Consider the following 16,210-nt stretch of genomic DNA (forward strand, 5'->3'; position numbering starts at 1 on the left):
TTTATTGTAGGTGTGAGTTTATTAAGGAGTTTGATCAACAAAAATGGATTATTAACTCTACATGAAGTCTTCTTCATGTCTTGGCAAGTCAATCATTAATGACTAAGCCTAAAGGAGATTTCTTTTTAAAGAAAATCCTTTTATCCTTGACAAAAATGTAAATGGATTGCTTTCTAATCAGGTATCCTTATGGCAAAAATTTCATGCATGAAGAAGAATCCATTTTTACTACCCCTCCTTATACCTTGGATTATCTTTATCTTGTCATTCATGTGGCTTTAAATGCTAGAGACCTTCTCTGTGGTTTAGGTGCTTGTCCCGAGCCTCACCGGACAGACTGAATATTTTATGCAATGCCTTTTAGGAAAAACTTTGGTCAGCAATAGCTTCCAGCTCTCCCTGGCCAAATTCTGCCTAGGGTAGCTAGCCACTGTAAGGCCAGCGAGGCCCTGAATCACCCTGGAAAGGCCCATGCATGGAGACAGTGAAACCTCATCCTCTCCAGGTGAGCTGGGGCTGCAGAGCCATTCTCCACTCCCTCCATGGAGAGATCCTGCCCACTGCCCTTGCCTCCTTGGAACATTTTATACTGCAGAGCCTGCCGGGAGGCTGCTGTCAGACAGGTCCCCATGAAGCAGACCGCTCACCCAGGCTCTACTGGTCCCGAAAATTCTTCCCTAAAATCCATTCTTCAGTAGAGGTGTGTGGCATACTCCGTTGGGGAAAGTTTCAGATTTGGATCCGTGTGTCCAAGGAAGTGGGGGGAGATGTTGGCGGGACTAGAGTAACCAAAGCCAACCATTTATCTTGTGGTCCCTTATAGGAGCAATTTCACAAGACAAACAGATGTAAAACCCGTGTTTAAAAATGTAATAAGAGGCAGGTGACATGCTCTCAAATTCAGACTGCCTGCCTATTCTGTCTTGAAGGAAGCGTGCCAAGATGTGAAGTTAAGTGGGGCCAGAGAGCCTCATGCCAAAGCTCCATCTCGGATTCCTGTGTTCACTAAAGGGCCACTGAATGCTTTCACCAACCAGCCCCTGGGCATGGATAATGCACACCTCCCCCAGAGCAAAGATCCAGGAATGTCCTACAAAGATTATTCCTCCAGGTTGGTATGAGGAGTGACACTAAGTGCAACTAAGCCAAAGCACAGGTCAAAGAGGCTGATCAGCACCTATTCCCCACAGCCTTTCACTATCACTGAAACCACAGCCACAAGTGACAACCACTCTGCAGTTATTTCTGGATGGCTCCTTAGGAAAGAAAGATGATGCCAGAGGGAATGGGTCATGTAAGCCGGACCAAAAACAGAAGAGGAAGAGGACACTGGAGACACAGGTGACCTGAAACTTAGGATATGTGGCCACATATTTCTCCAGAGGTATCATTCTACCTTCCCTCTACTTATGCACATTTCTATATATCTTCAATACACTATCGCGTTTCTAAAATTCTAAGAAGCTGGAGAGCTAGCTCAGCAGGTAGGGTGATTGACTTGCTTGCTGCCAACCAGAGTTCTATCCCTGGTACACTGTCTAGTCCCCTGAGCCCCACCAGCACTAATCCCTGAGTGCAGAGTCAGGAGTAAGCCCTGAGCAACACTGAGTGTAGCCTCAAAACAAAATAAAAGCAACCTCCCCCCCAAAAAGTGTTAAAAAATCATTACCCACTCATTTCACTTGCCTTTCTTACATTATTAAGTTAATATTCTTATAAATACATTTGCCATGTCTATCTTTTGTCCTTAAAAGGAGTTTTGTGCTTAATTTTCAACTTTTTGAGAAATTGGTAATTTTGAAATTCCTGACTTTTCTTTCTGTTGCTCCCTAACCCACAGAAGCAATATAAAGCTTCACTTATTCTCATAGCTTTGGGGAAGTCTGCTATAAAGTACTCAGGTAGGGAGGAAAAGCTCATCACAACCCAGCAGGCATGATGGGGCTCCCCTGCACTCCTGGGCCCACCTTGATAGTGTTGCCAGGTGATTCCGGCAAAGATACTTGGGCACTAGTACCACTGTGGGCTGAGATTAAAGTGAGTTAATATTCTATATCCTCCCCTCTGCAAGATGATCAGTCCTGGAGACAGGGAGGCCATCTTTCTGGTTTTTTTTTTTTTTTGGAGGTGGGGTTACCCTATCGTGTCCCTACTGCTGGATCTCTGACTTGGAGTGTGCCTTGGAGATGCTAAAACCTTGGAGAAGGAGTGAAAACTCCATGATAGCAGCTATCAAGGACCTAGGTAAACACATCACCTTCCCAAGCTCTGGGATAAGGCTCTTTCTTTATCAAACCTGTTAGAAAATAGAGTCCTGGACAGACAAATATCTTAGACTTACTTCTTCCTCACATGTATATCTCTCCACAGTCAGAATGACAAGTGATGTGCTCTAGAGAGAGAGAATGTGTCACTTCTAGGTAGAGCACACCTGACCCAAAATCTGGGTCCCAATGAGAAAATGATAGCAAAACCTCTTGGCACCCTCACCCTGTTTAAAGCTATTGAAATGTAAGGGGATGATGTTTTTAAAAATAACAGGATAAGCTAGATTATGCTAATAGTTATTCATGGCAACTTTAAGGTTTTCAATGCATGTAAGTATTGCCTAAAGAGTAAAATCTAATCTATCTATGGGCTTTAGGGGAACCGGTGCCTGCTGACACCTTAATCTTGAACTTCTAGTTTTCGGAACTGTGAAAAAGATTTCTATTGTTTAAATCACCCAGACTGTGATACTTAGTTATGACAGTACTAGAAAATTACTCTGAAGCCTTTTTCTTTGTAAGAGCACCCACTGTAGACTTTGTTTGAAATTCTTCTATTAAATTTATAAAGAAAAGATGCAAATCATTTATAATCTGTTCCTTGTTTACCATTTAAGATAAAATTTACAAATAGTCTTAATCCAGTCTCACAATGGTCCAATCTGTTATTTAAGAGTATTATTTGTATTTCCTTTTAATCCACATATTCATAAATTCATTTTGCCATTCTTTCATTTACCCACCTATTCAACTATATACCTGTCCAAATATCCATCTACCATCCATCCCCCCACCCTCTCACCCATCCAGCCATTCATTCTTTCATTCCCCACCCACAAATGCATATTTATATATGTTCATATATATTTTTATTTATTCACTCACCCATATGTTCATCTACCCATCAATCTACCCACTTACCTCTCCATCCATTTGTCTAACCACCTACCCACCTTCTACTTACACATTGATTGAATACCCATCCTTTCACCACTTATTCATCTAACCACACAACCATACTCCAATCTATCAACTATTTAGTCACCATTCATCTATATATTATCAACCCACTCACTATCCATCCATAAATCTATTTATTTCTCCACCCATATATTCAATCCTTCTATCCATCCATTCACAAGTCTTTATTGACATCAATGTACATCAGACTTCTCTAAGCAGCATGAATAGCACAGAAAACAACATCCTCTATACTCAGAGCATTCCACTCATTATCCCCTTAAGCCAAAAACTTCTTCTCCCAGATAGCTACTTACCATTATGTTCTCTTAAGTTTTATTCAATGTATCAGGTGGACAGTACTTCCTCTTTTCCCAAAATTTACATCTTTGATTCTAACAGGATATATTTTTCACACTGCATAAATGTTTGTCTTCCTCACATGTCTGTATTTATAACTGCAAGAAGTACATCCTATGTGTATTCATATATTTCAAGCACTGAACTTAATCACAAAGAAGCATGCTACAAGTCACTGTCACTATCATCCCATTGCTCATCGATTGGTTCGATCAGGCACCAGTAACGTCTCACATTGTGAGACTTATTGTTACTGTTTTTGGCATATCCAATACGCCACGGGTAGCTTGCCAGGCTCTGCCATACAGGCGAGATACTCTCGGTAGCTTGCTGGGCTCTCCAAAAGGGGCGGAGGAATCAAACACGGGTCAGCTGCGTGAAAGGCGAACGCCCTACCACTGTGCTATCGCTCCAGCCCACTACAAGTCATTGACATTTATTTTACTGAATCAATATACCAAATTTTTGAACTGGATTACAATCTAAACTAGACATTTTTAGACCTTTGTTTTATTTTTAGTAATCATATTGCAATCCAGAAACAAACTAAAAAGAGAATGTGTTTTTACACTGACATTTGTTTAAAGCAAATTTGAACTGGAAACGCTGGTTTTTTGTTTCTCTAGATTGAATTATCTTTTTCACTCATGATCACTATACTCTAATTGAATAGAGAAAAAATCTCATCACTTTTCCTGAGAAAACTCTCAACTTATAAAGCAGAGGTTGTTTAGTCATAATCCCATCCTCCACTAAAAACCATTAAAGTACATTTATTGACCTTCATCTCTCAAATTCAAGAAATGCATTTGGTCAGACAAGGTGTGTATTCAATGTCCATGGAATTTTTATTTTTTATTTTTTTGCTTTTCTGTGTCACATCCAGTGATGCACAGGGGTTACTCCTGGCTTTGCACTCAGGAATTACTTCTGGCAGTGCTCAGGGACCACATGGGCTGCTTGGGAATTGAACCCAGGTCGGCTTCATGCAATGCAAATGCCCTACCCACTGTGCTATCGATTCAGCCCCAAATGTCCCTGGATTTTTGAGTCTTCTACACAGATGAGTACTTGTGCACTTCACTGAAGGATTGAATCTAGTAGCATAATTAATGACAGTGTTTTTCCCCATTTATAGAAATATTTAGGGGGTTATTGTCATTTAATGGTTATTTATTTGAAGATTTGTAAATAACTGGTTTAACCAGAGAACTCAACCATCCATGGCTTAGCCAGCAGTTTTCTTTTCTCATAGATATGAATTGACATGAATTGGCCATTCATTCATTAATTTCTTTTTTTTTTCTTTTTGGGTCACACCCAACAATGCACAGGGGTCACTCCTGGCTCATGCACTCAGGAATCACCCCTGGCGGTGCTCAGGGGACCATATGGGATGCTGGGATTTGAACCTGGGTCGGCCGCATGTAAGGCAAACGCCCTACCCGCTGTGCTATGGCTCCAGCCCCTCATTCATTAATTTCTACCCATTATTTTTTTAACTAAGGAGGGAACAAGTTGTGTTTCCCTCCCCACCCCGAGCAGAGCCTCGACAATTTAAGACCTCTGGATCCCAGCCACAGCCATGCTCAAGGCCACTCTCCACACGTTTGGAAGAGCCTCATGCATGAAGGAACCAGCAGAGGAACCCAGGTGTGCAGGACCCGGGACTGGCCCAGATCTCCAAGGCTGCTCAGATTGGGATGGGCTTCTTCCACCCAGATCCCTCATTTTCCAGTAGCTAGGCGGTCACACCCAGAAACTGCCCCCAGCACCGTGTAATCCCATCAACAGCCAACATCCAGAGACTATAAAACCAAGCTCCCATCTAATAGCCTACTTCTTCCTCTTGGAGAACCTGACAAACTACTGAGAGTCTATTGCCCACTCGAGAGAGCCTAGCAAGATCCTCGTGGTGTATTCATATCCCAAATACAATAACAGATATATACATGCCTCTCAAAGAGACTGGCAAGCTACCGAGAGTATCCCGCCCACATGGCAGAGCCTGGCAAGCTACCCATGGCGTATTTGATATGCCAAAAACAGTAATGATAAGTCTCATTCCCCTGACCCTGAAAGAGCCTCCAATCGTTGGAAAAGACAAGTAAGGAGAGGCTGCTAAAATCTCAGGGCTAAGTGTAATAGAGACGTTACTTGTGCCCACTCAAGTAAATTGATGAACAACGGGATGACAGTGATACAGTGATTTTTTTCATCAACCAAACAACTCCCTACTCACCATTCATCAATGGAGTCCCAGGAAAAAACTTGGGGATTGCTCTCCTTATCTCGTCACTGCCTATGTTTTATTATGCCTATTAGCATAAGAGTATGACCCCATTGTGAAACAAAGGAATGATATCATTTGTATAGCATCAACTTTGTCACTTCACAGTCATTTTGGTTTTAGTAATAGAATAGAGACATCTTTCTACTAGCATCATGTAGAAAGCAAGTACATCACAAAAGTCTGGAATTTGGGGATAAGCTTATGCATTCACGTAATTCTAGACCAGACCTATTCAAAGGGAAAAAATAACTTTATATAATCACTAGAAAGAGAGTGAATTCAGAAGCATTTCATGTAACGAGTTTCACTATATAAGTACATCATGCTATGACAATTTTTTTAAAAAAATCACTCTATGAAGACATGCAAATGGCCAACAGGCACAAAAAATGCTCCTTGTCATTTGTAATCAAGGATGTAGAAATAAAAATGTCAATGAAATATCATCCCACACTTGGGTAAATGGCTATATCTAAAAGATCAGGAACAAGTGTTAGCAGGAATGTGAAGAGATGGAAAATCTTTTACAAATTATTGGTAGGAATATAATGGACTCAATCTCTGTGGAGAACAGTATGGAGATTTCTCAAAACATTAAAAATAGACCTACCATACAATTCATCACTTCTCCTAAATTTCTATTCAAAGAACATGAACCACAACTATAGAACTATAAAAAGATATATGCATACCTATGTTAGTTGCAGCCATCTTTACACGAGCCAAAATGTGAGCATAACCATCAAGGTGAGATGTGTAGATAAAGAAAATATTATATAAAAACACACACATAATCACACATAGCAGAATATTACTCAACTTTAGGCAGAAATGAAATGATGCCTTTTGTGACAACTGTGTAAAACTGGAGAGAGTCATATAAAGTGAAATAGCTCAGAAAGGCAAAATCAGTGGAAACAAACCCAAAACTATGGGTATCAGAAGGAAGGGAGAATCAAAGCAGAAAAGACCATAAGGGATGAGATGAAGGAATACTTCTACTCTTACGGTGTTTGCCATATGGTAATATATGCTTCAAAGAGATGTAAAATTATGCCCCTAAAACACTATAGTAGCCACAGTGAATAAATAAATATTTTTAAACTGTGTAATCTAAAACACCAATTTTAAAACTAGAATTAATCAGTGTTTAAAATAAAAAGTCCCTTTGTATGGTTATCCAGAATGAGAGATGAACATTGATGCTCAAGAAAAAAAAAATGAATGATGAACAATGCAACTCTCAATTGAGCAATACAATACAATAGGACTATGTTTATAGACAACTTCCAGAAACCTACATGTTTTTACCATACATATCATGTTGGGACTTTAATTTTATTTAATTCAACGTTGACATATAATATACACCATAATTATTTTTTGAACACCTTTAGAAAGATGTTCATGCCAACCCAATGAATTTCTAAGTTACAGTGGTCCTCATATTGTGTCCAGACTGACTAGAATCTGTACCTAGATGTAAATAGGTACTTCGTCTTATCACTTGAAATTACAGAATATTTTATCAGAACATAATATGTGATTGAAAAAGTTGCATGTTCTGGGGCATTCAAAGTCAATGAAAAAACGGACTGGATGCTTTTAGAAAGCGCCACACTTGAATGGCTTTAACACACTGAACAAGCAGAGAGGCTTCTTGACTATTTGTTACTTTAGCAAACTCAAAATGTTTCCCCTATTCCTTTTTTTAAGGACACATTTATTTCTTTAAAAGCTCCCAATTTCCATCTCCGCATTTTCTTTTAGATTAGTTAAATGCAGAGAGGCATTTCTACAAAGTCGTAGAGTTACATCAAATATTCGTTTTGATGCAAAATTGGGTCAACAGAACACTTAATTTGTTGAAAGTGCACACTATCTACTTAACAGTTATTAGTATTTCCATTATTCTTTATAGCAATTTAAATTCTCTCAAAAAAATAAACATAATTAGGTAGTCTTTTCCAGCTCTCTTCTTGAGGGAAAGGATATTTGTTTGGAACCTTCACCTTGAGGACAGACATGAGATGAAGACCATGCCTGAAAGCATGTATAGATGTTAAAGGGTGGAATTAGAGAGACCGTTCAATGGGCTCAGCACATACTTTACATATAGGAGGCCCAGATTCAATCTTCTGCACTGCATGGTCCACCAAGCACCACCAGTAGTGCCCCCTAGACTCTGGGCCAAAAGCATATGTCTTGAGGTTAAAGGCTTAATGTGTCAGGATTTCTTTTTATTCTTTTTCTTTTTTGTTGAATCTGGCAACTTTCTGCATCCAGTTTTGATATGCAGTGACGTGGTTTGAGCACTACTAGAAGGCTCTGTGGACTGATACTTCACACTCCATGGGGCACTAGACGTGAGTCATAGAATGACCTTTCACCAAATGTCCACACACAGATGTCCACAAACCTGTTCCTGTGCATGAGTGTTTCAACAGGGGACGCAGTATGAAGTCACAGTGCCAGTGGATTGACGTTTGAGATGACGTTTGACATGATCGGTGAGAGATTTTGCTAAATTAGAATTTACTTGAATCCAGTTATGTATTATCTATTGTCTTTTACATCACTTCCAACGAGGTGGGTCAGTTGACTGGGGAGCCTATACCCACAGTCTCCCCTTCCCCCAACATGGAAGTGAATTCACCGGGTCTCTTTGTCCAATGAAGTGGTAGCTCACTTCAGAGAGCAGAGGGGAAGCGTTGAACAGACAGGAAAGGAACAGCTTGTGAGCACTTGACTAATGCCTAGCTAACAAACTGAGAGGTGAAATGGGTCAGTGACGAGAAGCATGGGGATGCCAATGAGAAAGCACCAGGAATTTCATGAGGAAACTCAGAGTTTCCTATTGTTTTCCCTCTTGTTGTTCCATCTCCTACTGAAATGCCTGTTGTTTGAGTCCTATTCCCACGAGCTGGTGGGAAAGCACTCAGTTCACATTGCTTCAGTGGCATTGGCCATGCCCTCTGGAGACAGCCTCCTCTCAGGCCCTGAACTCAAGAATGGAGGCAGGTAAGTGGGCATGGGGTGCAGGCAGTTGGAGTTACATGGGTCAAACAAAGGGTTAATTTTGTAGCATAAAACACCACCAGCGTTTCATCATTCTGTTCCTACCGTTCCTACAGTGTGTCAGTAAGAGGGTACAAGAAAACCTTCTAGGAAAAAGAGACCTTTCAACGATGCATAGATATCCAAATAAATGTCTGTGCTTCCTCCTTCTCCCTGTAAGGAAGCTTTCTTTTTCGCCCTGTTTGCAACTTTATTTAAACACTGTGATTTACAAAGTGGTTCATAATACAGTCCTTTCAGGTATTCACCGCGGCAACCCCAAACCCACCACCAGCGTGAAGTTCCCTCCAACAAAGTCCCAAGTTACTCATCTACAAACCGCCAACCTGTTTCTTTAGCAGATACAAAATAATTTACTTGATGTTGTTTGTTACAACATCTCACAATGGTGTGACTAAAGAGATTGCCTGAGGATTTATGGAGGTGTTAGGTGTGAGTTGAACTGTCTGTGCTATTGTTTTCACTAACTGAGCTCAGTGGGCTTCCATACAACCATCTCATCTAATTCTCTGTGTTCCTACAGGACTGTCAGTACTGCGAGTCTCAGCATCTGTGTCACTAAGATGAATCCATATCATGGTGTCTTGAGACCTACCAGGTTTGGTACAACTAGTGGCTTAATGAGGTCTGGGGCCTTTTAAATGTGAGTAGAAATGGGTGTGGGTGAGTAGAGAGGAGCTCTGGGACTTTCAATAGAGTAGGGACTGTGCCTGCCCTTTCCCCACAAGGAGCTAGTAACCTGGGACTGGACACTGGGCCCACCTGGTCTGGCATTCACAATGCAGCAGGCCCAGTCCCTGCTGTAAGGCCCAGCGGTCCACTCACCCACACCTGCTGCTTGCGTTTAAACAGCTGGACCCCATGACCCATCTCCCAGAGAAGCCGCTGCCACGCCCAACCTGGTGGTCTGGCAGCTGCTGGCTCAGGATTAGTTTTCTTTCATGGGGAAAGAAGTGGTTGAAATGCCGAAATGGCAAGCAAGATAAGCTCTTGTCATTGTGAGAGTCCCTTGGTGGGCACGAGTGGCAAGCCACAGTCAGAGGCTTGAGACACGTCGGCGCAGTCACAGGAGTGGGAACGCCAGGAGGTGACCTGCGGCCTGGCAGTTCTGTGGTGTCACACTGTGACACTAGAGCTCCAGGGCAGGCTCTCTAATTGCCCAAGTTGTCAGGATAATGCTGACACATGTGACTCTGTGAAGTGAGGTACAGCCCCTGACCGGGACCCCAGCTGTCTTTGAAGTGCTGCAGGAGGCAGAGTGACCAGGTGAATGTGGCTAAGGTATCCACTGAAAAACACAGGTTCCCTAAATAGAAGATCCACTGACAGCACAGCACCCCCCAAGAGAAGAGGCTTGAGAAGTCACAGAGAAGTGAAGACAGTCCAGTAGCCCAACCCCACATTCAAAAATGATGGGTGTTCCCGAAGTCACTGGGGCTCCCCATGAAGTCTGAAGAATACAGAGAACCAAGGGTATTCACTGAATTTCTCTCTAGGTCTGGTTTCATGTGAGAAACACAAAATATCAAATCATCAGTGCCCTCCTGTTTACAATAGCCAGAATCTGGAAAAAACCTGAGTGCCCTAGAACAGATGACTGGTTGAAGAAACTTTGGTACATCTATACAATGGAATACTATGCAGCTGCTAAAAAAAAAAGGAGGTCATGAATTCTGCATATAAGTGGATCGGGATGGAAAGTATCATGCTAAGTGAAATGAATCAGAAAGAGAGAGACAGACATAGAAAGATTGCACTCATCTGTGGAATATAGAATAATAGACTATAAGACTAACGCCCAAGAATAGTAGAAATAAGTACCAGGAGGTTGACTGCATGGCTTGGAGGTTGGCCTCACATTCTGGGGAGAGGGCATCTCAGAGAAGGGATCACCAAGTATAATGCGGTTGGAAGCCATGCGGGGGAAGGGTGATGAGGGCTGAATATAGACTAGAGACTGAACACAGTGGCCACTCAACACCTTTATTGCAAACCACAACACCTAATTAAAGAGAGAGAACAAAAGGGAATACCTTGCCACAGTGGCAGGGTATTCCCTTTTGGGGTGGGGGGAGACGGGATTGGGGAGGGTAGGAGGGATGCTGGGTTTACTGGTGGTGGAGAATGGGCACTGGTGAAGGGATGGGTTCTCGAACTTTGCATGAGGGAAACATGAGCACAAAAATGAGTAAATCTGTAACTGTACCCTCACGGTGATTCACTAATTAAAAATAAATAAATAAATGAACAAACAAATAAATAAATAAATAAATCATCAGTGCCCTCTCTTTCTTCCCACAGATGTTGCTTCCTCTGACGTCAGTCTTGTGAGGTGGAAGGAGGAGGGCAGGGGGCTTCATGCTCTCGGGGCCTCTGTCAAGGGTGCTGGGGGAGAACCTGGGGTCCTGGCTGCAGGATATAGCAGGAGGCAGTGACAGAGGAGAGGAGCACTGATTTGGGATTCAGAGGTGCCTTCCCACCTGGTCTCTTCCTGTCTTACCCAATGCCATTGCTGGTCCATCCCCAGGTCCCCTGGCTCCAAGCCTGCATCCCACAACTTCAGTTCTACATGCAGTGTTGCAGGCTTATGTTTTACCTGTCACACTAGTTCTCACCCTGCTTCTCAAAGCTCAGTTCTCAGCCCTCCTCAAAGTACTCACTCCCACTTCCCTACTCAGCCCAGAACCCACGTTCTGCACCAACTGCACCCTTTTCTACATGGCCCCGTCCCAGGCCAAGAAGCACAGCTCCCTAGCCTCCAACCTCTCATGTGTCCATGAGATGACAAAAAAAAAAAAAAAAAAAAAACGGACAAACAAACAAACAAAAACCACATAGCAACAGCATGTGCCCTCCTGCTTCCTCAAACCAGGCCTGGTGGCCCTGTGGCCACTGGCCTGTTGCCTGAGCACCCCACAGGACTGACCATTCTCCTCCTTGGTGTGACTCTGCTTCCTTCTCCAGCATCCCCTGGTGTTTTGGTCACCTCAGTATAAAGGTGCAATCCGCTTCCCACTGTAAGCCGTCCCCTTTCCTGTCCCTTGGCATTTGGCATTTCTCATGTCCCACTGTGTTGTGATGATGCATAAACAAATGTTTTCTCTTCCAGGCCACTTCATCCTCTAGCTGTAGCTTCAGAGATCAGAGATAGAGAGGAACACACATTTAGATTAGGTTACAGGCCGGAACCTGGGAACATAGGTGGAGGGAAATTGACACTGGGGATGGAGTTGGTGTTGCAATATTGTACGTCTAAAATCAAGTATGAATAACTTTGCAAATCACAGTGCTTTAATGAAAGAAAGAAAGAAAGAAAGAAAGAAAGAAAGAAAGAAAGAAAGAAAGAAAGAAAGAAAGAAAGAAAGAAAGAAGGAAAGAAAGAAAGAAAGAAGGAAAGAAAGAAAGAAAGAAAGAAAGAAAGAAAGAAAGAAAGAAAGAAAGAAAGAAAGAAAGAAAGAAAGAAAGAAAGAAAGAAAGAAAGAAGGAAAGAAAGAAAGAAAGAAAGAAAGAAAGAAAGAAAGAAAGAAAGAAAGAAAGAAAGAAAGAAAGAAAGAAAGAAAGAAAGAAAGAAAGAAAATAAGGAAAGAAGGAAAGAAGGAAGGAAGGAAAGAAAGAAAGAAAGAAAGAAAGAAAGAAAGAAAGAAAGAAAGAAAGAAAGAAAGAAAGAAAGAAAGAAAGAAAGAAGGAAGGAAGGAAGGAAGGAAGGAAGGAAGGAAGGAAGGAAGGAAGGAAGGAAGGAAGGAAGGAAGGAAGGAAGGAGAGAGAGAGAGAAGAAAGAAAGAAAGAAAGAAAGAAAGAAAGAAAGAAAGAAAGAAAGAAAGAAAGAAAGAAAGAAAGAAAGAAAGAAAGAAAGAAAGAAAGAAAGAAAGAAAGAAAGAAAGAAAGAAAGAAAGAAAGAAAGAAAGAGAAAATCTCAAACATTTGACCACAGGTGGATTGGGGTAAGGAAATTCTGTCATTCCCCTCTCTCTCCCTTCAGAGATGGGGCCACACCTCGAGGGTGAGTAACCCCAAAGCCCTGACTCAGCTTCTCTCCTAGCCCCCATGTCTTAAATGACATCTCCTTTAGCAGCCACTGGCACTCTCTTCACACACCAAACCAGACTTCTCTCTCATACCCAGAGTCTTCCTGCTCCTAGAGAACAAGTCCAGTGTGTGATTTCGTGTCACATTCATGACTCCTGTGCCTGTCGGAGTACCTTCAGTGACATGAGACTGAATGGAAAGAGGGCCCTGTGGGAATTTCCTTCCAATCGTAGCACTTCCTGATGAAAAAGGAGATTTAAGGAACTACTCAGCACTGAACTAAACAGATTGATGACAAGAACAGGTCATTTCAGAGGCCTGATTACAAGGAAATAATCTAAGTGAGTTCTGGTTCTTGGCTGAATCTTACACTTTCACCAACTGCCAAGAGCCTCACTCTACCGGTGAGGTAGAAATCTAATAGGAGCTACTGAAAATTATATGAGCCTTGTGCTGACCCTGGCTCTTAATTTCATTGTGCAGAGCAGCTTGTGGGAAATCCATCCGTAATGATTAGCCACATTCAGAGACTCAGTTCCCTGGGGATCAGGTTGGGAGAGTCCCTCTTCATGGGACCAGGGTGCAGTAGCCCTGCTGGATGGAGAGAAGATGGGGTTGGCCTACTGGATGGGATTCCAGGTACATCCTGCTGGGAAAACAGATGTCACCCCAGGTAACTACTATGCAGAGGCCCGCTGGGAATTTCAGGAAGGACTCCCACAAAAAAAAGTGGGGGTACATGAGACCACATGGTATTCCATAGTCATTTCATAGTAACCTTTACAAATCTTACCCTGAGAGGCAGGAGGACATGTGACAGGAGCCTCCAGTTGGCTCCGGGAGTTCCAGGTAGGAGTCCAATTCAGAGCTGAGGGGACAATGCATCCTCTCAAGGACCCCTCCTGCTTACTGGATCTGGGACCCAGGGTAGGTGCTTCAGAAATGGAAATTTGTCTGTCTCCACTGCTACAGACCTGGAAAGAAAATGGACAGTGGTTTGTGGGATCTGAGAGCAGAGGTTGAGGTCAGGAAATATTCTGTGTATGCAGACATAAACAGACATAAAAAGGTCTGTTTATGCAGCCCCAGAGCAAACTGGACTGAAGCTCTGATCCCTGGGTTACATCCCTGCAGTCAGAGCCGTGAGAAATGAAGCCAGGCCCAGAGACACCAACTTACACCTTCTCTGCTGCTCACTGTAAGGTCAGACAGGGTCCTGGCCTTCCTGGCCACTGCAGCGGAAGGTGGGGAACACAGGCAGGCAGTGAGACATGCAGCATGGTGGGGAGCAGCTGAAAAATGCAGGATTTTTGTTAGAATTGAACTTAGAAAAAGAGATTTTTTAAAAAAATAAATCTATGAGATATAGTTACAAAGCTTTCATGTTTGAGTTTCATCATATAATGATCAAACACACATCCCTCCACCAGTGCACATTTTCCACCAACAATGTCCCCAGTATCCCTCCACCACCCCACCCCTCTCCCTGCCTCTATGGCAGAAAATTTCCCCCATTCTCTCTACTTTTGGGCAAGATGGTTTGCAATACAGATACTGAGAGGCTATCACCTTTTGTCCTTTATCTACTTTCAGCACACCAAGATGAATTTTGAGTGCAAGTCTGTCCCAGGTTTTATCTAGGGTAGACAAATACAATTTGCTCTTCATCGGATGCTTACATCAACCAGGTACCTGCATTTTATCTGCTCTGTGTGGAAACTTTGGCGCAGTGCTCTTCCTTTGGATGCTGCAAAGGCCCTGCCCTCTCCTCTTACCAAAAAACATGCTCCTGATAGAAATGTCTGTCTTGGAGGCTCCTGAATGACTGCTGGCTGGGTGTGGGGTCCAGGGATTTCGGGATGTACTGTGGTTCCTCACGCCACAGTGTCTCCAAGTGAGATGAGGAGGAGTGTGAGTGTCAGTCACAAATCCCCAAGTTCAGTCCTGCATCATATTCTGTGAGGAGAATGGCAGATACAGCTCTTACAGTGTCAGGGGCACATGAAGAAGCCATCTGCCTCAAGGGGAGGGGGTGCAGAGGGAGAGAGGGCAGGAGGGAGGGAGGGAGAGAGGAAGAGAGGGAGGGAGGGAGGGAGGGAGGGAGGGAAGGAGGGAGGGAGGGAAGGAGGGAGGGAGGGACGGAGGGAGGGAGGGATAATGATGGAGGGATAGAGGAGAGGAGAGGGAGGAAAGAAGGGAAGGAGAAAGAGAGAAACATAGAGAGGGAGAGATAGAGAGGGAGAGGGAGAGGGAGAGAGAGAGAGGAGAGAGAGAGAGAATGTTTTATAGGCTTAATGATTGCTTTGTGACAAAAGCTCATCCAGATGTTCAACTGCATCCCCAGAGGATGTGCTGCTTGGGATTCCCGGGGTCACAGTCCAATGTGTCATGTCCAGTGCCCTGCAACTAAGTATGTGGGGACACCACAACTAAAGTGCACAGGTGAGGGTGTGTGATCCCCAGGCGTCAAAGCAAGAAAACTAAGGGGGATATATCTTTAAAATAGTCTTATTATTTTGACTCTCCAGTAATAAGCCTCTCGAATCCAATGATGTGTCCCAGTAAGCCCGTTGCCGGGCTGTTTTGTTTGTCTTTCCAGGGCTGGGAGCGCAGGACTGCAATGCCCATTGAAAAGTTTCCTAACGCACCCTCCTCCATACTGTGCTTGTTATGCTTGTGTGCTTCACAATGTACCACGGATTTCATGCAGTGTTTTGTTTTCTTTGTACCTCTTTTTTTTCTTTTTCTTAATTCTTATTAGGAGAAGAAACATATTCTTTCTTTACCAGGCCCCTAATATTATTTTCTTCCTTACTGAGCCTGTTGCCTGGACTCTATCCCAATCCTCTTTGTAAAACTCACTCTTCTTGTTCTCAGCAGGGCCACCTTCACGTTGGGAAGCTGTTCGCTTAGAGAGTGTACTCTTACCGGAGGCTGGAACTGGCTTCCCTTTCTTCAAGGCTGTGTTTTGCTCTACCCTCGAGGTGCTCCATTGTCTCTGCCAGGCGTCTTTCCATAGAGCTTTCTCTTGATGCCAGAAATCTTCTTTCCAAACTCTCTGTCCTTCTCAGGAAGGCTGCAATGAGCTGTACGCTTATATAAAGCTACCATGCTGGGTCTTTTTACCGTTTACCTCTGCATCCTTTCTATGTGACATGTCTCCTTTTATCTTGCATTCTTAATTTTGCTCGACTAATCCAAAAAGCAATGCACAAACCATCTAGAT

At 43.1% G+C, this 16,210-nt stretch overlaps 1 protein-coding gene across 1 annotated transcript in view; it reads left to right on the forward strand.

The window, feature by feature from the left end:
- The first annotated feature begins 8,848 nt into the window (after positions 1-8,848).
- Positions 8,849-16,210, forward strand: part of TPO (thyroid peroxidase) — a 117,307-nt gene continuing 109,945 nt past the window's right edge. Inside the window, exon 1 of the mRNA XM_055121347.1 lies at positions 8,849-8,901. Coding sequence (XP_054977322.1) covers positions 8,849-8,901 — 53 coding nt within the window. The remainder of the gene's footprint in view (positions 8,902-16,210) is intronic.

The sequence above is a fragment of the Sorex araneus genome, chromosome X, assembly GCF_027595985.1.
Source record: "Sorex araneus isolate mSorAra2 chromosome X, mSorAra2.pri, whole genome shotgun sequence".
Lineage (NCBI taxonomy): Eukaryota > Metazoa > Chordata > Mammalia > Eulipotyphla > Soricidae > Sorex > Sorex araneus.